General features: G+C 39.8%; 1 protein-coding gene across 13 annotated transcripts in view; it reads right to left on the bottom strand.

Moving 5' to 3' along the window:
* Positions 1–23,253, bottom strand: part of dgki (diacylglycerol kinase, iota) — a 58,084-nt gene that overhangs the window by 10,933 nt on the left and 23,898 nt on the right. For 3 of the 13 annotated variants that reach the window (XM_063905253.1, XM_063905258.1, XM_063905266.1), the window contains exons 2-22: positions 18,621–18,729; positions 16,068–16,163; positions 13,271–13,345; positions 12,945–13,001; positions 12,760–12,828; positions 12,515–12,583; positions 12,256–12,372; positions 11,556–11,840; positions 10,983–11,065; positions 10,580–10,640; positions 10,210–10,323; positions 7,451–7,576; positions 6,856–6,934; positions 6,580–6,635; positions 5,590–5,652; positions 4,785–4,858; positions 4,318–4,429; positions 4,087–4,173; positions 3,356–3,468; positions 830–930; positions 213–292 (exon numbers count right to left, since the gene is read on the bottom strand). In XM_063905253.1, coding sequence (XP_063761323.1) covers positions 213–292; positions 830–930; positions 3,356–3,468; positions 4,087–4,173; positions 4,318–4,429; positions 4,785–4,858; positions 5,590–5,652; positions 6,580–6,635; positions 6,856–6,934; positions 7,451–7,576; positions 10,210–10,323; positions 10,580–10,640; positions 10,983–11,065; positions 11,556–11,840; positions 12,256–12,372; positions 12,515–12,583; positions 12,760–12,828; positions 12,945–13,001; positions 13,271–13,345; positions 16,068–16,163; positions 18,621–18,729 — 2,026 coding nt within the window. Of the gene's footprint in view, positions 1–212; positions 293–814; positions 931–1,841; positions 1,905–3,355; positions 3,469–4,086; positions 4,174–4,317; positions 4,430–4,784; positions 4,859–5,589; positions 5,653–6,579; positions 6,636–6,855; positions 6,935–7,450; positions 7,577–10,209; positions 10,324–10,579; positions 10,641–10,982; positions 11,066–11,555; positions 11,841–12,255; positions 12,373–12,514; positions 12,584–12,759; positions 12,829–12,944; positions 13,002–13,270; positions 13,346–16,067; positions 16,164–18,620; positions 18,730–23,253 lie in introns of all 13 variants that reach the window. The other 10 variants (XM_063905263.1, XM_063905267.1, XM_063905257.1 and 7 more) reach the window with 9 other exon arrangements.

The raw sequence follows: 23,253 nt of genomic DNA, 5'->3' as shown, positions 1-23,253 counted from the left end.
GCAATCACAGCAGACAGGTTTCAAGGTTATCAAACGTTCAAATAAATCACACACTGAGGTTAGCTCGTTAATGACACAGCTGAAGAGCAGCTCCGCATTCCCAGTGATTGTCTGTCCATTAACAATACGCATCAGGAAATAATCTTGACGAGGAAACAGAACAGAAGTTAAAGCGATGATGAGCATTAATGAAGATTAAAGGGGAAACTTGCCTCCTGTAATCGGTCGATATAGAGTCTGCATGTCTCCAGGTCACAGTCTCCCCTCACCACCACAATGCCTACAGGGATGGCTGCGATACAAAAACACACTTTAGGACAAAATGCTTTGGAAAAAAAACATTTTCTTGGCTGCATTTATTTTATTTTACCATTTTTTAAGGTTTCCATGGTGAACTTGTCAATAGTTGCTTATGTTCAGCAGTAACAGATTTATATAAATATATCATTTTAATTCATTTAATTCTTAAATGGAACCACTGTTGCAAAGCTCAATTTCACCCGGGTAAATAAAGAATTTCTGATTCTGACTTTGAATTTAAAGTGATGTAGGTGTCCACCTATGGACTGTATTTCCAATTTTCTCTTTCATTACCTACTCTCGAGTGTAATATCTGTTTTTTAATCTGCTAAATGCTATATGTATTAGCTGGCCTCACTGTGTTATCTACTGTTTCCTGATAAACAGGCTGAGAGCAGTGAGAGTGAAACCAAAACAAAAAGCTGATAGGCACAAAAGTGGCCTGCAGAATCATGTTAATCATAGTGCCACATCATGCAAATTATTGTTAAAAAAATATATTGATTATAGCCACCTAAAAGATCCTTACATATGTCTCGTAGCCGGTCTTTGTCGTACTGCAGTCGGTCGTACTCTTGGAGGCTGACCCGATTCACTCTGAGACGCAGACGATCTGGAACTGCGTGGGGGCTGTAAACAAACACACACAAGAGCATGCAAACGTGCACACACACAACATTTAGACCAACATACAATGATGTGGACACATGCACACATGCACGCACAGACGCATATACACACACGCATCACAAACAACATTTTGCAGCTTTTGCAACATTTTTTCATCTTTTTAACGTGAAGTTTTAGAACGGAATCAAGGTCTTAGGGTCTTACTTATAACTGGAGGTTTGTTAAATGTATTAAAAGTTATAAACTCTCCTCCCAATAGCAGAGCTGTTACTGTAAAGATGTCAATAGTATGGGTAATAATGCTCCAGTGAGAATAAGGGTTAACAATTGATGGCAAAATCCTGTTGTGTGCATTTGACCAATCTACCCAGCCTCAAAAGCTTAAACTCCTACCTGCAAAGGAACAGAAATGTGTCACAATAAAGTACATTAAGGTCACTTTTGTTCTTTTCATTCACAGTGGAAGCAATATTATGAAAATAGCTTTTCACAGGGGAGGACATTAAGAGAGAGCAAAGGAGCGGTGCAGGTATACAAAGCTCAGGGAGAAGTTAAGGGTAAAGGGACTACAGCGGGTAAAACATCATGACAAAAAGCAACTGTAAAAGTGGACAGGCTTCAGTACGCTGCCATACACTCTTCTCTGTCATTCCGCAAAGAACCAAAACTCACATTCAACACAATACGATGCAACATGGGTTCAATCAATATGAGGTTTTAAATCTGGTGGTTATTATTGTTGGAAATGAAAGTAAATTGAGGGTGAAATGCAGGTTATGCTATGAGTGATTTTAGACATGGACTGGTTGTCATCAAATATAGTTTGAACCCAAACGAACAAACGTAGACTGAAACAGCATCGAATCATTCAGTGACACCAAACAAACAGTGACAGAGGGCTCAGTACTTACACAGAGAAGGAGTCTGGGGGAGCAGAGAGGCGGCGCAGATCAGCTGCACACACCTTCTGAATACTACAGCCGCACACACACACACACACACACACACAAAAACACACAGAGGAGGGGAGAAACGTATGGAGGAGAGGCAGAGGAGGTGAGCAGTGGAGGGGGAGAGAGAGAATAGAGGAGATAAGGAAACGAGAGGAAGGAAGAAGAGAGAGAGGAGACAAGGAAACAAAAGAGGAGACAGGAGAGAGGATAAGTACGAAAATGCAAAATATAGGCAAAATGGGAAAGAAGTAGGGGGGAATATGAATCAAACAAAGATGAGAAGAAGGAAAAAAAGAAAGAGAGAAGGTAAGCAAATGAAAACAATAAATAATCATAAAGGTTAGTGTTGATAAAAGAGGAGGAGGAGGAGGAGGAGATGAAGAAAAGCCCATCAGGTAAGTGGACAAACATGAAGAGCACAGAGAGCAGGAGCTCTTCGTGTCATCACTGCAGACCCACAGATATAACAGTTAAACATGGAGTGGGTTAGTGAACAGGGATTGAGGAGCGTTAGTAGCAAGATATAAGCTTAGTTTCGACTCAGCCGGCGAGTGTAAGTACATTTATTCAAGACTGTAGCACTGCACTCAAGCGCAATTTCACGTACGCATTATTCTGATTTGTACTTGTACTCCATTACATTTCAGAGGCAAATCCTGTGTTTTTGTACTCCTTTTCTGTGTTCATCAGTAGTATGTTAATTATCTAAAACTGGCTACAACATTAAAATGCTCATATGTGATAAATAATATAATTCTCTACAACAATAACTTTAGCCCAATTCAGCATACTGATACCTGATTTTATGGATGTATATTACTAACTAATGTAGTTACAGGAAGAGTGTTTTTTTTGTAGTTTGTCAATGTGGAGCAAATACAAGTATACATAGTATAGTAATGGTATATTAGTAGTATAATAATGCATCATATATGTTTTAAAATAGCACTTTTATGTGACGGTGCAGTACTTTTACTTTTGAAATTTGTTGTCTATTTGGCTGATAATACTTTGAATTAATCCATAGTTTAATTCAGGACTTTTACTGAGTTTTCTGTATTTGTAGTATCAGAGTACTTCTTCCACCACAACTGCTTTCACCCTGAAATAAATCAATAAACGTTTCTTCTTCTTCTTCTCAGCTGATAACCGCAGAGTATAACAAGTCAGAGTGCGATTGGATACCTCCCCGGTGCTTTTGTTTTGATTAAATAGAACATAAACATATCCATTTCCTGTGATTGTGGTTTGGCGGGCTGCAGGTAGACGTGGGACATGGAGAAGAGTGAATGTCAGCTCCCACTAAACAGATTGAGTGAGTCACTCCGTGCAACCCGGGCTTTTACAACACTGCTGGCCTAGTTCCTGCGTGTGTGTGTGTGTGTGTGTGTGTGTGTGTGTGTGTGTGTGTGTGTGTGTGTGTGTGTGTGTGTGTGTGTGTGTGTGTGTGTGTGTGTGTGTGTGTGACTCACTCATTAAGCAGGGGCACAGAGGTGCGTCTCTTGCTCTTCTGGACCATGTTGGCCTGATTTCGGAGGGAAATTCTGAGCGTGGATGGAGCCAGTCGACACGGCTCACCATCCACCTACATGCACACACAAAGACCCAAAACAAAACCCCAAAAAACGTTAGAATGTCAGTAACACTACCATACTTACATGTATATGATACAACATAACATACGTTTTCCGTCCCTTAGTTTGAAGGAAAACACATGCTTTTCCAAGGAGATAAGAACATGATCTAAGGTCATTTGAGGTCAATGTGTGGGCTTCATTTCTAGCCTTCATCTTTTTAATTTGGCTTTAAATATCGATTGACTTTACTGTTATTCTGTTTACTTTTGTTTTGGGATTTAAAAAAACACTTGTTTATGGTTTACTTTAACTATTGCTATTTGTTTACTTGTTGTTATTGTTTATTTTCCAGAATTGTTTTGCAAGGCTGCATCTTTAGACAAAATGTACTTTATAAATACCTTTTTTATTAGTATTAAATGAAACAGAATTCAACAAAGAGTAAGACACCATTGCGCAGATTAGCACATTCTTTGAGGGAAGTCCTTTAAATCCTATTTTTAAACTTGATTTATAGCTGTGTAATTCATCTCAAAACTACTTTTAACCAACTTCCTACGGCTACAATCAATATTATCAAACTGTAAATCCAGTAACTCAACAGTGTTATATTAAAGTGTCCTCACCTGAACAGGAACTGTTTTGAAGGTAGTGAGGACGACTTCTCTGCACTGGTGCAATCTCTCTCCGTGACCTCCGACCTGTAGCGCCGCCTGGTGGACCAGAGAGGTTCTTACAATGGAGGTTATAATGACAGGAGGGTCGACAATCCCATTGAAACACACACCAGTGTCCCCTGTCGCTTCCTATAGTATTCAAATATTTATTCTCCCCCTCAAATCCCCGCTTTCTCTCACCAATGAGGCCATGGTGAAGCCAATAACCTCGATGCAGCCGTCGTCATGGCGCTGCGGTTCAAAGTCCCGGTGGTCGCCTGTGTTTCCCCACGGCATGGTGCCAGCACAGTACCTACACGTACACACACACACACACACACGTAAAAACGGTTAACTATGGAACATCTAAATTCCTGAAAACAACTTCTAAACCACTCAAAGGAAATTCATTTGCTGTGTAACCACTAAAGAGCTGAAGTGCCTCATGCATTTTTTATGCGTTTCAATTGGCTTTTTCCCTCTAGTGGAAACATCATAGTATATAATGTAGTAATATCATAGCATGTCAGTCTAACCCCTTATGGGAAATTAAGTATGGAGGGTATCTTATAATCACATTACATATATAAATAGGTTACATGATATTATTGTATCTATAAGATGGGATTTTTGACACAGTATTATGGACATATGGCACGCTCACTTACCTGGGAATGTTTAGAAACACAATGCACTGGAATTTCAGCTCCTGGATTTTAGGAGTGAGATCTGTGCCATCACACTGAGAAACACAGGGAGAGAGAGAGGAGGAAGAAAGCAGGAAAGAATGTGCAATTATAATTTGTGGTTTTGAGCATCTGTTTAGATGTGACGGGGGTGAAATTGATTGATAGATGTCAAAGGTCATGCCCTAAAGTAGTTGTAGCAGCAACAAGGAATGTGAAGAATTACAGACCTGAGGGTTAAAGTGTAGTGTAAAGCTTAAAAAGGATGTCTGTAGCCAAGCAAAGCATGTTATTTAATGTAAAGGGAAGTCAAATCTTTGTATGTTTGAACTTTTTATGGGTTATACTTTAACAGTGTAATAATCTATAACATCCTCATTGAGACCAGTCATGTGGTATGTATTGTGATACTTTATGCTAGCTCTGAATTGAATGAGGTCAATTGAAGAAAATAAACATAAATCCCAAAAATGTGAAATGTGAATATTTTTATGGTAGCACAACTTTAGGTTTTGGACTAGAAGGGAATATAGGTCTCTGATATTCTGTTATCACGAAACAATCCAGTCTTTAATGAGAATGCTGGATGGCCGCTGCTCTTATCCTGGTATGGAGGTCAGTGTCTGTTTATTCAATGTCATGCTGAAGGATACTGGAGCATGGCAGATGTAAAAAGAGGAGTTGAAGGACGGCCTTTTTAATCACCCGCCGACCCGCTGCCCAGACATGTCGACACGGAAAAAGATACACACCGAGATAAAGAGAGGGAGTGTGTGTTAACACTCACCACCACTCTGACGTGCTTGGACAAGTCCCTGGAGCTTCTCTGGAGGAAATCTGAGAACGCAGCCTGCACACGCGCATACGCACACACACACACACACACACACACACACACACACACACACACACACACACACACACACACACACACACACACACACACACACACACACACACACACACACACACACACACACACACACACACACACACACACACACACACACACACACATTAACAGAGAAAACTGAGTCCAACTGAATTACAGTTCATTGCATTTCCCTCATTAAAAAGAGATAACTCCCCTTCATGCTTCCTCTCAAACTCCCACCCATCATTCATTCCTCAAATCTCTCAATCTGTACAGATTATATGCAGGTTTTCAAAACATGATGATCTTAAAATGATCTGTTCAGCACTTTAGATAAATTATAAATATTGAGTTAAGTGAAAAAGGGGAGAGATGTACTTGAGCTCTGTACTATTTGTTACATGTTTTATATATTAAGAGTTTGCTGAATGTGTATTATTGATTTTATTTATACGGATTATATTTATTTGTCACGTGTTTAATATACATTTTAAAAAGCTGTCAAACAAAACCTTTCTTGTTGAATACTTCCTATAGAAAAAGATTTGACTAATTATAGAGTAGCAGTAGAAATACCCCGTCAAAATTTGAAGATCATCATTACTCTAAAATAATCAATAACTGTGAATTTGGCATTGCATGGAGGCACAATAACTCCATTTCATTATGTATTATTAAGATTACAATTGTTTAAGGCTGACAATAAGCCTAAGAGACAGTTTATCTATTTCCCTTTGATCCATATGGCCTTTGTCTTTTCCCTTCATTCACTCCAATCTTCCTCCTCAGTTGTCATCCTTGTAGAAAATTCTGCATGTTTTTTTTTGTGAGTGCTTTATGAAGAAAGACAGAGACAGCAGTAGAAACCAGAACAGTTCCTGAGTGTGAATGAGGGGGACTCACTCCTGCATAGAACATCTTGTTTCGGAAGCGACTGTTAAACTTTTCTGGGTTGGCCTCTGGAAAGACACAATCAGAGAGGCAGAGAAGGAGAATACATTAAATATGTTGCAAAACAACAGACTGGAATTGTATGAAAATCTGACTCATTTGTGCATGCATGAATGTGTCCTTTTAAATATTTGATTCTGCTATATTTCAGTGGAGTACAATGCATTAACGGGAATGAGGACAACATAATGAGATATAAAAAAAGACATTCAAAGATATTTCACTGACCTCTGGACTCATGAAACTCCAGGGTGACATGAGCATCAAAGCCCAGGCTGAAGTAGTTGTTGAACACATTCAGAGGCAGCTGAGGACACAGGAAAATGTTTTATAGTGAGTGTGTTTGCATAAATATCACATCATTTATTCACATAGACAAATCCTGTTCTATTTAACATGTAAATTAACAGTACAATCCAATGCCTCAGCATTATAACCACCCATAATGAGTTGTGTCTCTTTCGACCTTTTTTGAGTTCATTTAATTTATTTATCATACTGAGAAAGCTTAGCGAGTTTGTGGAACTATCTTGTTTCATATTAAAAGGTAGCTTGATTAAAATGCATTGTATTTGTCACTGAATGAGCTGGATCACTGCTGTTTGTATAGCTTACTTTTAGATTTTCTAGTTTAGATGAGCTTCAGAAACAAAACATTTCAAAAACAGTAATTCAATTTGCCATCCCGACCTCATCCCTTGAAACTACTTTAATACAGTTCTTTACTTCAGGCTCATCCCAAGTCCTTACCAGCTTTTTCCCTATCTCCACAACATATATATTTCACAGAACATACACCCTAAGCACCATGCTGGCTCCTTACGTTCTGCGTTCCCTCCTCTAGCTGCGCAGCACCTTTCTCCACCAGAAGGTTCCACCTGTCCAGCTGCACCACCGAACCGTCCTCCACGTGACACAAAACCTTAGACACCGGCTCGTCTGTGTAACCCTGTGGAGACAGAAATACACGGCAGAAAGTAAATAGGGAGACAGGGAATGAGAACTTGCATTATTTAAAATATACAATCAGCAGTTACAGCATTGAGTCAGTGCGGTAAAACGTAACACTTTGGAATAAAGATGATGAAAAGCAAATTGAAAACTGGATGCTATAGGAAGAGGAAGAGCAGAATGGTTTGGATGATAGGAGAGAACGATAAGAGATGAAAGGATGATGTTGTCTCTAACTAAACGATGGCCTTTATACCTCTTTCAATAACAAGAGCACAACACACACACACACACACACACACACACACACACACACACACACACACACACACACACACACACACACACACACACACACACACACACACACACACACACACACACACACACACACACACACACACACACACACACACACACACACGCACACACACACACACACACACACACACACACACACACACACACACACACACACAGGGAGTAAGGAAAAGATAGTGGAACAGAGAGCTGTCTCTCAATAAGTGGTCTGCCTCACTAACACCCTGATCACCTTAAGAGCACACACCAAACCTCATGCATAAATAAAGGGATTTTACCGATAACACACACCTTCCTCCTCCCTTTCATCCTGCCATCAAGCCTTGCCTCTCTGACCTCCGTCACATCAGGCATTCAAGCCTCGTCTCTCTAACCGACAGTATTTTGTCTTTTTCTCATTATTCTCTCCATCCCTTGTCTCTGTGTCGACTGATTTTTATTCTCTCTCTCCCTCTGGACAGGGTCAGGAAATGAATGTACTAAGGAGAGCAGTGAGTGACACACACAGAAGGATACAACAATCTGATGATAGTAGCACTCATCAGCAGGGCCTCCTCAGAGAGCGTAAACACACATACATACACACACACACTCGCTCTGATACTCAGCAAGTTACAGGTCCATTAACGCTCACACAGAGAGAGGTGTTGCAGGTGAGTAACACAGCTGAGTGTCAGGAAAAGGAGAGAGGAGGAGAAGGAAAGGAAGGGAAGAGGAAATGAAGCAAAAAAAGGAGCAGAGAAGGGATTGAAAGGAAAGGAGAAGGAATCAAAGGAAAGGAAAGGGGCAAGAAGGAGAGGAAAGGAAAGGAATTTAAAAAGAAAAGGGAAGGAAAGGAACGTGGAAACAAAGAAATTAGGTGTAAGAAAATGAGTGAAGAGGAATTGAAGGAAAGGATTTAAAAGGAAAGGAGAAGAGGATAGAGGAAAGCAAAGAAGATGGAAGGAGAACAATTGAAAGGTGAGATAAGTGAAGGAGAGGAGAGGAACAACAATCTTTACCTCCCTTTCAAAGCAAAGGGAAGTAAAAGAGAAAGAGGTACAGGGTCTAAAGGAGAAAAGATTATAGGAAATGAATTGAAAGGGATGGGATTCAGAGGAAGGCAAAAACAATACAGGAAAGGTATTAAAAAGAGAGTAAGGAAAAAAAGGAGAGTAAAGGAAACGAGAATGGTGGATGGAAAACTCTGCATTCAGAAACACTTTGGACATAGAGGACAAACAGGACACACTAATTACTCTACACTACAGTATGAACATAGATAGGACTCTTCAGCTCCATCTTCGTTCAAAGCCTCTATCTCTCTCTGTATCAGGACGTTACTTCTGCATCGTATTCCAGGACTCTCGTTAAAGTCATTCACGTGTCCTTGTTCATCAGTCACTGTGCACAGACTGCTCCATGTGCCACACAAGGTGATACAAAACTACCAGCGTTTTTTTCTATAAACTATGTTCATTTAAATATTCCCCCCAAAAAATCTATAATGCAGGTAAAAAAATTCAATAAAGATAACTGAGATCATTTCTATTTAAATACATTTTGATATACTAATTACTTAATGAATGAAAACAGTTTATTATCAACAGAAAATTGATTAAAAACGTTGCAGGTTTTGACTCAGGTTTTCATGCTGAGATGTTGCTACAAACAGACGTACCACTAAAGGCTAACAGAAGAATTTGGGTGCTGTTAAAGTTCTCTTCTTCTATGTTGCAGTACAGTTATACAATGTGTGTGTGTGTGTGTGTGTGTGTGTGTGTGTGTGTGTGTGTGTGTGTGTGTGTGTGTGTGTGTGTGTGTGTGTGTGTGTGTGTGTGTGTGTGTGTGTGTGTGTGTGTGTGTGTGTGTGTACGTGTGTCTCAAAGGGCTGATTCTCCATGCTTTAGCACTTCATTTTAGTAACCGACTGCAAATGCCTAAAGTCCTCTCGTGCTGGAGGATGGGGCTTTATATTTAATGTTTTACAAATGTCTGACACCTTTTCTGTGCCCCTTTGACTTTTATATAAAGAGAATAACAGACATAGTTTAGATTTGTTTTGCTTTTGTGTAATGTGCTGTGTGTTAGGTAGAGAAACTGGTGCTGTGGAGGTATGATGATACTATCAGTCCAATTAAAATGTGAATGAAAACACTTTTTTGCTACATGGGTGACCTTTATGGTAACAATATGTTGCTCATTTATTTGTAATGTCTACATTTGAATCGCTAAACTCAAAGAGGTTAGACAGACACTTCAATGGATGAATAACTACAGGGAGGAGAAGCCCGACGTGCTGCGGTTCAGGAGTCAAGGCGAGGAACTCACCCCGCCCCAGTTTAGCGTCCTGGCGAGGTCATTTCCTGTTCCCAGAGGAAGTACAGCGACCGGAGGCTGGGGGTTCATCTGCAGCTCATCGAGGGCAGACAGGATCCACCCCACCTACAAAAAGACACAGACAGAAAGTAAGGGATTTAAAATAAAAAATATAAAAATATATTATATTAGAATTAAAGAGCTAGCATCTGAATACAGCAAGCAAAGCATAAGCCTACATATTTTGGTCCATATATTCAGTTTTCCCTTTGATTTAATGCCTTATTTTATTAATCCATTTTGAAGCTGTATTTTTTTTAAGGGTTACTTGATTATAAGGACCAACATAAATCACTACTGCAAACACTACTACTTGTCTTACCGTGCCGTCTCCTCCGCAGGCGAGGATCCTTAGATTTGGCACTTTCCGATACAGCTCCAACCTGGTATTTCACAAAGTGCACAAAGAAGGGAGATGATGAAGAATAAAAGAGGACATTTCAGCAGAAAGCAGTGCTGATTGGTGTTAAAAGTGGGTGTAATTATCCAGGTCTCATGAAAATTGCTCGACCCATGAGCGGAGTATTTGAATAAAAGAGTTTAATGACTGAAAATGAAGTGAGAAGATACAGCATCGCCCCCGCTGCAGTGAACTGTGATAATAATGTGGGGAGAAATTAGGATTTAGACAGTTCTTTGTAGGTGCATACTTAGTACATGTGTGAATTGTTGTCTAGTTGAATAAAGCAGAGTACATTGAGTAAAAGTAGAAGTAGAGAACTTACGCCTCTCGCAGCCCCCCCTGCGACAGGTCAAATACTTGTCGAGGGTTCAGGATCCACATGAACATCTGTAACACCTTGAAACCCTGCAGAGAGAAATGTACAGTCAGGGTGTCCTATCTGACATGGAAAATAATTATTATACAACCTTAAACACTTTTAACACTGACTGGTTTCTGCTGTGGTTTATGAGACAATAGGCCGCTGGTTTTAATCATGTTTAATTAAATAAACTCAGGTTACCTTTCAAAACTACATAAACCAGCCACTGACACCCTATTGAGATCTGAAAAGTGGAGCTGTGAGTTAATAAAAGAGCATTCAATAAAATCTTATAATGTAATGATACTGTTATATAACACTCTTCAGTAGAAAGGCTGTTTGAAATGTATGGTCACCAGATCGAGGTGTGCAGAATAATACTGTCTGGATAACCATCTAAACTATAGGTTTATAAATAGTAAAGGCCAGTTGTAATATTTTATTTATACATTTACATGAAATATATAACGTTTAAGCAAATTCCTTTTTATACTTATCCGTTTGATATCTTGAAGGTATGATTAGTTTGCTCACCTGGTTGCCTCCACTCTTAGGATTGACAAAAACCAAGATGGGCTTCATGAGAGGGGAAGGGAGGGGCTTCAACATGAACGGGCGCCATTTAGACTCCTGATGAAAGCAAGACACAGAACGAATAATGACAAAGAAAGATGTTTGTGAAGAACTTGAAAGAATGTAATAAATCTGAACCTGCAAAGCTAACACAGTCATAGTGTTACTCACATCCAGTCCCTTCTTGCTTGTCCTTCGTTTGAAAGATGTCCGCTTTTTCCTCCTGGCAGAGTTCTTGAGCGAGCTCTAGGGTGTACACACACACACACACAGACACACAGACACACACACACACACACACACACGAACACACACACACACACACACACAGGGGTCAATGGTTAGTTCACTGTCACCATATCCGTTCCGATGGTAATTAAAATAGCATGTGATGTGAGATATGCGTGTGCGCTTGTGTGTGTGTGTGAGTGACTGAGTGTGTGTGAATCTCTGAATTTACTCAGACAGATCAGACATGTGTCAGCTCATATCACGTCATAGACAGAATCACATACACACACATAGTTTTTTAAAGTTTTTAAATTTAGATTTCAAAATTGTTTTCTGAAAAAATGACAGCCTGTGAACTTTATCAACCAGTGGACTGACTGGTGAGGGATGTCTGTAATGGGAGTATGTGTGTGTTTGTGTGTGTGTGCACCTGTGGTTTTCTGACTTTGATGATCCAGGAGGGGGGTACTATGACTCCGGCGTGGGCCCCTAGTGAACATGGCTCCTCGATGTGGTGCAGCATGAAACACGTCACCTTATTGTGGAACTGCAATAAACAGGAAAACACTCCTGGTTATTTTTTACTTCATAAGTGAAATGTTCTTGAGAATGTAGTTACTTCACCACATACCTTGTGTGATATTATTTAAATCTAAAGTGAATAATAATACAGAGGATGATTAACTTACTGCCTGTTTACACCAGGAACAGCTGATTGCGATTATTTCTTTACTGTGGAAGAACTTCTGTTGAAAACTCTGCAAGAACAGACAGAAACACTCAAGTAAGTCTGTATAAACAATAATAACTGTAAACAGCTTCTGTGTGTGTGTGTGTGTGTGTGTGTGTATGTATGTGTATGTGTGTATGTGTATGTGTGTGTGTGTGTGTGTGTGTGTGTGTGTGTGTGTGTGTGTGTGTGTGTGTGTGTTACCTTCCCACACTGTCTACATTTCCCCTCCTGTCTCCGTCTGTGAACCCAGTGATGTCTCAGTATGCCCTGCTGTCAACATGACAATCACGATTACTCCTTACACAAAGTGTAAACAGGATATATTTTCTTCTCACATGTATAGAATCACACACAGTATTTACACACGCACACACACACACACTTACATCTCGGAGGCACCGGGATCCTCCCTCTCTGTAGGTAGGCTTACATCTAAAGTTAATCTAGAGAGAGACGAAGAAAAGATTAAACAAATCAAATTAAATATTGAGGCAAAACACCAAAATGAATGAGTTTTATAAAAAAAAGTACCAGTATGGCAAAGTAATATTAAACCGTGAGTCAGAAAGTGCTATAGCTGAAGCCTAAATATTGACTAACAGGAATAAAGTTGCAGAAAATGTTACATTTAATTAAATGATAACGTGTCTGCTTTAAAAATGTTGGATTGACTGAGTGTGTGCGAGTGTGTGTATGTGTGTGTGCCTCATACCTTTTCTAATTGCTCTATGCAGCCCGAGTGAACCACAATCTTACAGGCAGCACATTTCTTCCTGGGGGCCGACTTCTTAAGGAGAAAACACACACACAGCAGAGAGTTTGGTGAGATATAAAGACCACACACACACACACACACACACACACACACACACACACACACACACACACACACACAATATGAGTGATTAAACTTGAATTCAACTGTACAGAACTACCAGGTTTTCACACAATGAACAGACTGCACAACAAAATAATAACAGACCATAAATGCTTATTGATATAATTGTTGGTGAAAAACAAACTATATTAGAGTAAACATGGCTTTGAAAATATGCAGATGTCTCAAAGATTACTCCTGCCATTTATCACAGCGTGACCGGCAATGAAGGATAATCACCCGACATTCAAGATGCCAAAGAGCTGTTTGCCATTAATAAATAATCCTGCCCTGCTGCCCTTCCTCTCACGACTGACTACTGATTATGGGTAGATAATAAGACGGCTGATAATGGAGTAGTCTCAACTCCAAGTGTCACTGAGCCACACTTAGCACAGTGCTACTCTCAAAGATAAAGGACAGTCTTTCACTCTCAATACTTAGTAGTTAGCGGTTCTGAATGTTCTGGCATTGTAAATGTCCCCAGCACAAAACCCCTCTTTTAACAAGAAACACGAAGCTCGATGTTCCTCCTCAAGATGCTGCCTGATAACATGTAGGGGAATGAGGAGTCTGGGACATTGCAAAACGCGCCAATTGGAGGGAACTTCTTTACAACACAGTTTCTTTTAGGTCATGTACGTCTTTAAAGTCTACCATTTTAAGAAAAAAGAAGTATGACACTATTAGATTGAATAATTACCCCAAGGACCAATGTTTTGGTTGTTTGGCTGTGGAGTCTTACAGTTCAATAAGATAGAAGACACCTCTGTTGATTAAGTGTAGCACAGTCTCAGAGGATGTCAGTCAATACACTAGAGATATTTTATTTATTAAACTCAATCCTGCTGAAACGGTGGGAGAACATTAACTTACACTTTATTTATTTTATCCTGGTAGATACATGGACGCGTGTCCTCTCTGAGTGCCATTCTAGTTGAAATAGGTCTTTCAGGCCCAAAGACGTCAATTGTATCTTAACTGACATTATCACATGTCGTGGTTTTTTTTGAAAGCAAAATACTTTCAGTTTTCTACCACAGAGCACTCTGAGATCTTCCATCCACCTCACTACACCACCTTTCCGCTTAACCACCATGGGCTCCAGAGCCTTCAGCTGCTCTGCACCCCGCCCTCTAGAACGCCCTCCACATCCGGAATACTGACTCTCTCTCCGTTTTCAAAACACATCACATGACACATCCTCTGTTCTTATTGATTATATTGTGTTGTTTTTCTGCTGGTGTTTTGTTTTGTGTAACTTGTACGGCAACATTGAGAGCCTTGAAAGTGGCATTAATGGTGGCAGTAGCAGGTGAATGAACTGTTAATGAAATACTGAATTTATGGAACAGTTGCTTCAGCTCTATAATGTCCCAATCAAGTCTCAGATGTTTGTGTCACAGTCATTGTTTTGACATTCGATCATTTTTGTATTAGTTCAAATCAGAGGGATCCTTTTTTGTTATTATACAGCAATAGATGACAGTTGGATAAACAAGCTTAGCCAGATCGTTCCGTTCCACTCAGAAGTTCCACACATTTTCAAAGATTGTTGGATTTGCACTTTTCACCCAGAGTACATCTGACAGTAAATGCATACAAGCTCGCAAGACAACTCTTAAATGACTCCAGGAATCGGAATCTGATCATCAGTGCTTCCATTATGACAAAGACTGAGTCAGGCTCATGAATATGAGGAGAACAGGTAGGAACGTGTGCTTTTATGTCGCCGATGACTACTCAAAGTAATCCAACCGAGGTTACTTCTTTCACTCCTTTTAAGAAGCTGAAATGGCTGGTGGAATATATATCTGTGAACACACTATAGGTTATAGTGAATGGATTTGTGCTGCATCTCCCTCTAACCAGCAGCAGCCTCACCATGTTCTCTACACTCATTGTGCTGTAATTGCACTCCATCAGTGGAACTGTACAGATATGTCATTATACGGTTGTCCACATTAAAGGTTATTTCTCAGCACTGGAATCAAAGTGCTATTTTTCTTTGTAGGAGGTGGCTGGGTTTATAATACCTGTAATTTAAACACTTTAACAGTTTATACACTGCTTTCTCTGTTTTCTGAGTAACTTACTCTGGAGTTTACAACACAATACGCTCCATTTCCTGAACACTGAGACTACCTGCTTTGTGCCTGAACTGAGAGAGCAGGTTTTTATGCATGTGGTTTTTGAAAATGTAAAAAAACATTTAATGCAAAATATCAGGATTTGATTAGATGTGAATCTTTGATTTGAGTATAGCTTATCTTATTGTTAGGTCAACATGACAACATTTCTACACACTCTGTACAAGTGTGTAGAAAGTCACCTCAAGGATTTATATCTTTTTATCTCCAATATTCTCATTATCAAAAAGACTATCAACACTTACGATGAATTACATTGTCACTATTTTTTTAGGTCTAAGAGGATACACACACACACACACACACACACACACACACACACACACACACACACACACACACACACACACACACACACACACACACACACACACACACACACACACACACACACACACACACACACACACACACACACACACACACACACACACACACACACACACACACACACACACACACACACAGTGTCCATCACTCACTGCGGTCTTAAGTAGGCAGGTGTCCTCTCCGAGATAACAGAGCTCTCCTGAACAACTCGTCTCCATCCACAGGTGATCCCCGTTCACTGCGTTCTCCTGCAGAGAGGCAGTAATGATATAATAACTCACATTATCTATCACTCAAGGTGTTCACATTAAACCGCAACCATATCTACATAAAAACGCTGCAGTGAAACGGCGGTCAACGAGTGTGTGTCAAGCACATAATCAGCGCTGCTGAGGAGGAGGGTAATTTCACAGTGTATGTTCATTTAAGATGCTAATCAAAGCATTACAGGAGCCGCTGATTCAAGTGCAAACACACTCCTATATGCATATAGACATTGTGTGTGAAGCAGTAAAGGATGTTCATTGTACAGCTTTCAGAAGATGTGTGTGTCTTAGTCATTGTGTTAAAACTACATTGTTTTAGGGTTAGATCTGTCTTATTATTACAAATATGTGCAAGAGGGGGAGTGGAGGGTAACATTTTTAAATATTATTTTACACAATCATTGGGCTACCTAATCGTCTGCCACATGGTGTCTTGTCATGTGTATTTGTATACCATTTAGGCCTATGCAAGATTGTAGAATATACAGCAGTAAATATACTATGTGAAAGAAATCAATAATACAGAGTCTGATTGAATTACTAAATACTGGTATCTGGGGGTTAAAATCCTTTGGAAAATAGTGAGGAAGGTAACTTGATGATCAAAAATCATGTGCTAATTAATGTGCTGGTTTAAGAGAGGTCCTACTGTATGAGGTACAATACATTTATTAGCAACATTTTCCAGATGTAATATTGATGATTAGAGACTAAACGTGAAGGTAAAGGAGCGTAAAGAGCAGAAGCTGCATGATATTTTTTGGATTTCACAGCCATAAGTATCGTCTTGCTACGTAGCATCAAACCACTGTCACTGGCTGGTCAATATGTCACAAATAAACAAAAAGAAATCTTTCTATCTGACTCATAGGAGAGCCTCTAAGAGTGGCAAATCAACTCCCGAGTGTACAATAATGAGTGATAGCACACAATGAGTATATATTAGTGTGTGTGTCGTGCAGAGAGCTAAAGGCCAGTGATGACGTGTTGGAAGTGTCCCTGCAGACAGAGCCACAGGGGGATCTCAGATGTGGGTTTGTCTACTTACACCTTCTCATTAATAATGCAGCATGTTTTACTGAATATTCATTATTGATGTCTGATTCAACTTTACAGTATAATAGAGCGTAACAAAATTAAGACATTTGTTTTTTTTACTTGATTACACATGATGTAATTATAGCCGCTTTATGATTCTTTTGAATTGGCTTGAAGTATTTTTGGAGGCTATTTCTATGGCTAAAGCACTGTGTTTGTTTTCGGAGCCGGTGTGCTCAGAAGTAAAGTAAAAACCTCCCTTCCTCACAGTTATGCTTTTCTTGTTGAGTCAGATAAAAATAGCAGCTTTGTTTTCATCCTTCGGGCCTACTATAAAACAAAGTAGAGTTGGCAGCAGTTATTTCTGCAAAGACTATCATAAAATCAGTTCTAACAGAGTTTTTGTGATGATTAAAGACAAATGTGACTGAATATGCAGGGGATTTCCTGAAAGAATGTAGGATAATAAACAAATGGTTTGTCTTATTTTACTCGAAAATTAGTTTTGAAGATCGACTTTTCAAATAAATAAGTTGTTAACGGAATTTCCTCAAAAATCTAGGCATTTAAGACAATTGCTTCTCAAATGTCCTGTATTTCTTCACACTGATTCCAATGTAAACGGAGATGCCTTGTTGACCGTTGCAGTCTAATTTGTTAAGTCGTTTCATGACTTCTTTCACACAACGTTATATATTAACTTGGCATTTCCCTCAGCATGTGATTTTGTTTCATTTCAATTCAGAAAGTGTTTTTAAACGTCTCTGGAGCTTTGTGAGGCGTAACGTAAATGAAGCCTATTAAGTTCTGAAAAATAAACCCAGAGAAAAAGTCACATCCTGGCACGTAAAACTTTCCCACGGTCAGTTGTCAGGACATTTTCTAGTAAAAATCAAAAACCCAAAAGAAAATTGCTGCTTTTCTTTTCCACATGAACATACGGCTGCTGAAACCAGTCTGCTGAAAAATCTGTTGTCATTCAAATACAAATGTCATTCAGTGACTCAGTGCGGCAGAATAAGGCAAGCAGAGCCTGGGACAACTGTCTACTTTGTGCGGTATTAAAACACGTATTGATGTATAAGTCTCATGTTCAGTTGAGTCTGCATGTGTAAAATGTAGCAAGCATAAACATACATGGCCAGTTAATTTTATTTTTGCCAGTTTATTTTTATTTGTATCTCTTATTTCTTCTTTGAGATGTCTATACTTCTTTTTATTTCAAATGATTAGCTATGCCTTGTATTGTATTATGCTGCTGCAACAAAAACATGTTTGGGATTAATAAAGTCATTCTTATCTTATCTTATGTACACAATACACAATACCCATACTCAAAACAAATATACAAAGATAAATATGATGATCATTAATTTTACATGATATAAATGCATGTCTTACAGTCCAGTCCAGGGCGGTTCGCAGCTCTTTGTTGGGCCCGTTTGATGCGGGAGGCAAGGCAGGGTGGGGTGGGCCAAGGTGCTGGAGGCCTGAACGGGAGATGGCTTTCCTAAAAAACAGACGAGAAACTTTATTATTGATTGAAACGAAAGGCTGTAAAGACAGGTGCGAAAAACCAACACTGTCATGGATCGATCGTGACACCGCTCTCATACAACAGCTGAATCACAGAGAGGGTCTCTGGTAAAAATTAGTTTTAATTATTCATGGTATGAGACCACATTTCGGAGGGTTCAGCTGCAGTTATTTGGTTGTGGGAACAGCTTGAAGCAGAGACTGCCAAGACCACTCTGGGCTGACGGAGACGGATCTGACAGAGGATGAGTCAGCAGTCATCGCTCTCTCCATGTCATGTCTCCAACTCCCCCTTTAAAACATCATCCTCACTTTTCATTTCATCTATAAGATTGTCTAATTCTCAGTTTCTATTCAACAACAGTTTTGTTTTCGATGACCTCCATTAAAGCTAATCTTGAGAAGCTCGCAAAAGTATGACAGATTTGGAAATTAAACCGAAAAATTGTTCACGAATAGAGAACTCAACCTGATAGACTTTAATCATTGTTATTGATACTGAATGTAAAACTTGGTTATTGAAACTAAAATTCATATTAAGAACCTTTAACTATTCCATGTTGTTTTTATAATGGGATTTTTTCCCCCATAATATTCTACACACCTTTACAAATTTGGATAATGCAAACTTCCTGGATAAGTACAACTTCTATAGTTCACTGGACATTATAGGAATGAATGAACAGATATGTGTGTGTGTGTGTGTGTGTGTGTGTGTGTGTGTGTGTGTGTGTGTGTGTGTGTGTGTGTGTGTGTGTGTGTGTGTGTGTGTGTGTGTGTGTGTCAGTCAGTCAGTGGAAAAGGTTGCATCTGACCCTCCTGTTGAAAGTTTCAGTGGCCGTCTATCTAAAATTATCAACAGGACAAAGAGGGGTCCACTTACACACACTGTAACCTGATGACACACCCTGACACACACACCCTGATACACACACACACACTTTGCTACATGTACTTGCCCTCACGACTCTTGGGATAAAAATAGTATTGCGTGGGTGACAGCAAAAATGAAAGGACGTATGGTGACTGGACATTTGCCACCTATAACAGGGGCACACACACACACACACACACACACACACACACACACACACACTATTTTTTTTAACAATCAGCATATGGTTTTTGTAATTTTTTGTATTTCCTTTAGGTTTGGTACTTTATAATAACATGAGGAATTGACAACCAGCAATCAGCAAGTGCATTAAGGGAAGTGAGAGGACAGGTCAAAGGATCAGACAGCTTGTTAATAAACACACCATTTTCACTGAAACCACTTGTTTGGAAGTAAAACCAAAAGCAGAAGGTGAATGTGAGATGTCTACAGTAAGTCTGAAGTTTATAGGATGAAACACGCTTACAGTGATACACTCTGGGTTGAATACATATATACACACCAAAGTAAAGTACTTGCGGGGTGTATTTTGACAAACGCGCACAAGTGATATCTGTTGGAATATACCTTGAAAATCTACATTAAAACAAGGAAAAAGTAAAAATTACAACTTTCTGATTCAACTTTTTCCTTGTGTACTTCCTGTTGTAAGCACAAGGATTTCTGAAAATTATGTTTTAGTGTAGACCATAACAACCAGGCGAAGACCACTTTTTGAAAGCAGTCTGTCAATTTGTTGTCCAATAAGAAAGACTTGTCTGCTGTAAAAAGCCCATAGTTAATATTACCCCAGATCACCATCACACTCACTTGCCCTTAAGGGGTAACAAGTACAAAAGAGAGTCAAAACACTCTCAAGAAGGCTCCTTACCAAAGCATATTTTTATTGTGGTGTACCATTTAGTTCTTCTTGACTTTGAATATGTGCTCTCCTTTTTTTGATATGTTCATTAGGTTTAGGGTTTACCGCTGCACTGTGAATCCCATTGTTGAAGCGCAACCTACTTTACTAAAATACAACCGAGGGTTTGTTTACAGCCTGTCTGAGCGCTGAGGATTATTTTTAACTGATTATTCTTTGTCAGATATGAATGAATACACTGTGTGTGTGTCTATTCATAGTGAACCAAGTGTGTACCTGTGTGTTGTGTTGCCAAAAGGCAGAGTGTGTAAGTAGGAAAGCTTCTAAAAAAAAAAGACCCAGCAGTATTCGACTTAATCATCCCAAATAGGTGGATGACACGGACACTCTTCTTTTTAGAGGTCATGGGGCAACACTACATTTGAGTGAGTCCTAATCCTCTAAAAGCAACCGGATCACAGGCATTAAAGCTCACTTCTAAAATACAAACACACGAAAAAAATCAGCAGTGTGAAGCTTTTCTGTGGCCTGCACCACAGCAACACACTCGCACACACTTTGCCTTGTGATTTTAAGTAGAATTGTCCACTAAAAAAGGCAACACAATGCAGCATCAATCTAAACTTCTTAATGTTGTTTAAAAGCATTTATACAAACAGATATGACGGCAAAACAAAGCAAATCCCACCCCCTTACCCACACATTTTTTAGAGTTAGTTTTTGTCTTCTTACATAATTATTTTTCCAATTAAAGAAAAGCACTCCCAAAGAATGTGTGCCTTACTCTGGATGTCTAACGTGCCAACTTCACTGCATATAAAATGAACAAAATATGAATTATCAGAAGCAGAGAAAAAAGAGAGACTGAGAGATGCAGAGATGCAGAGATTGTGTGACGCTTATAGAAAATGAGGCCAGTTACCAAATTAAAAAAGCCTGATTCATCAGAGTCGCATGAGGTCAGCACATTAACTCGAGGTGTTAAAATAAGCTGACACCTCCACTGAATTCAAACCTCTAAATGAGTATAATATGTGACATTTAAAACTACAAAGTTTCTAACACGTATAGCTGCCAAGGTAATGTAGAGGAAAAGTGAAAAACAGCACCAGGGAAGTGAGAGACTTAACTCACAACAGGGACCAACAACTGCACGTTTGTTATATTTGTACACATCCTGAACTGAATGGTGGGTCCCCTATGTGTCCCTTTTAAAAGTCAGATCGGTCGAAAGTGTGTTTAAGAAATTAAATAAATGATCTCTCACTCTTGTTTACTTGTTTTTCTTGATCTGCTCTTGCCCTTTGTGGTTTGGCTGCTGTGCTTACTCCTACTGAGACAGATTCAAAGCCTCCGATAAAAAGCTTAAATTGATCCCTGAATAGTGGAGTTCAAACACCACCTACTCCCTCCTCTCTCTCGCTTTCTTTATTTCTATCTCCATCTTCCTTTTCTCTTTACTGTCTCTGGAACTAATCTCCCTCCTTTTCCATTACCCTCCTCCTCCTCTCATCTCCTTGTTGTCTTCATTACCATCCTATACCCCTCTCATGTACCTCTTTAAATGTTTGCTCCTCCTCTCCTCAGCTCTTTCCCTCTCAACCCCCCCTTGTCTTATATCCTGTTCTTCTTCTTCTTCTTCTTCTTCTTCTTCTCTTATTCCTCCACTCTTATTCTCTTTTCCTCCTCCTCCACCTCCTCTACCTCTTCCTCAGCTATCGTCTCCTCTATGTCCTAATTTTTCTCTATTTATTTGCTCCTCCTCTTCATCCTCCTCTTCTCCTCTGCTCTTCTTCCTCCTCCTTCTCCTACACTCTCTTCTTCTTCCTCTCTACTTTCACTTTTAGTCCTCTACATCACCATCCTACACCTCTGCTCTCCCTCTTTGCACTTTGCTTCTCCTCTCCTCTGTTCTTCCTTTCTCATCTTCCCCCTTGTCTCCTAATCCCTTCCTCCTCCTCTTCCACTCATTCCCATTATTTTCCTCCTCTTCCTCAGCTCTCACCACTTTTTTATCTCCATCTTTTTATTTGTTGCCCCTCCTCTTCCTTTCTCATCCTCCACCTTGTCTTCTCTCCTCCTCCATCTCCTTTTCTTCTGCTCTCCTCTCCTACAACACTATCCTACACCTCTCATCTACATCTTTTCATGTTTGCTGCTCCTCTCCTCTTCTTCCTCTTTTCTTTCCTCACTTCCTCTATTCTCCTCTGCCTATTGTCTCCTACATCACATGCTACCCCACTTCCTTTCCTCTGCTCTTGATTTCTCATCTTCCCCCTTGTCTCCTCTTCCTCCTCTCCTCTCCCAGCAGTGGTGGGTTGTCAGCGTTGCCATGGCGACGGCACAGCGGGAGCGTCGGCAACTCAGTAATTATATTGGTGGAGAATCTGCTCTTCGTGTGTGTGTGTGTGTGTGTGTGTGTGTGTGTGTGTGTGTGTGTGTGTGTGTGTGTGTGTGTGTGTGTGTGTGTGTGTGTGTGTGTGTGTGTAAATGTGTGTTTCAGCAACTTTACCAGTGAAGTGTAAATGTAGTAACTTGGACACAAGCCACATTACCCTGTGTGTGTGTGTTTGTGTATGTCGACACACCCCCCCCCCCCCACACACACACACACACAACATCTTCATCCCCCAGCCTACACACTCAGGATGATGTAATCTGTGTAATTCCTCCACTGTTTCCTGTATACAGATTCTGTGTGACCATGGGGGGGGGGGGTTTATGTATTCAGGTGATTAAGA

Source organism: Eleginops maclovinus, chromosome 17 (assembly GCF_036324505.1).
Source record: "Eleginops maclovinus isolate JMC-PN-2008 ecotype Puerto Natales chromosome 17, JC_Emac_rtc_rv5, whole genome shotgun sequence".
Classification (NCBI taxonomy): Eukaryota; Metazoa; Chordata; class Actinopteri; order Perciformes; family Eleginopidae; genus Eleginops; species Eleginops maclovinus.
Note: the sequence above shows the minus strand (reverse complement) of the source record. Positions and strands in the feature narration are given on the sequence as shown.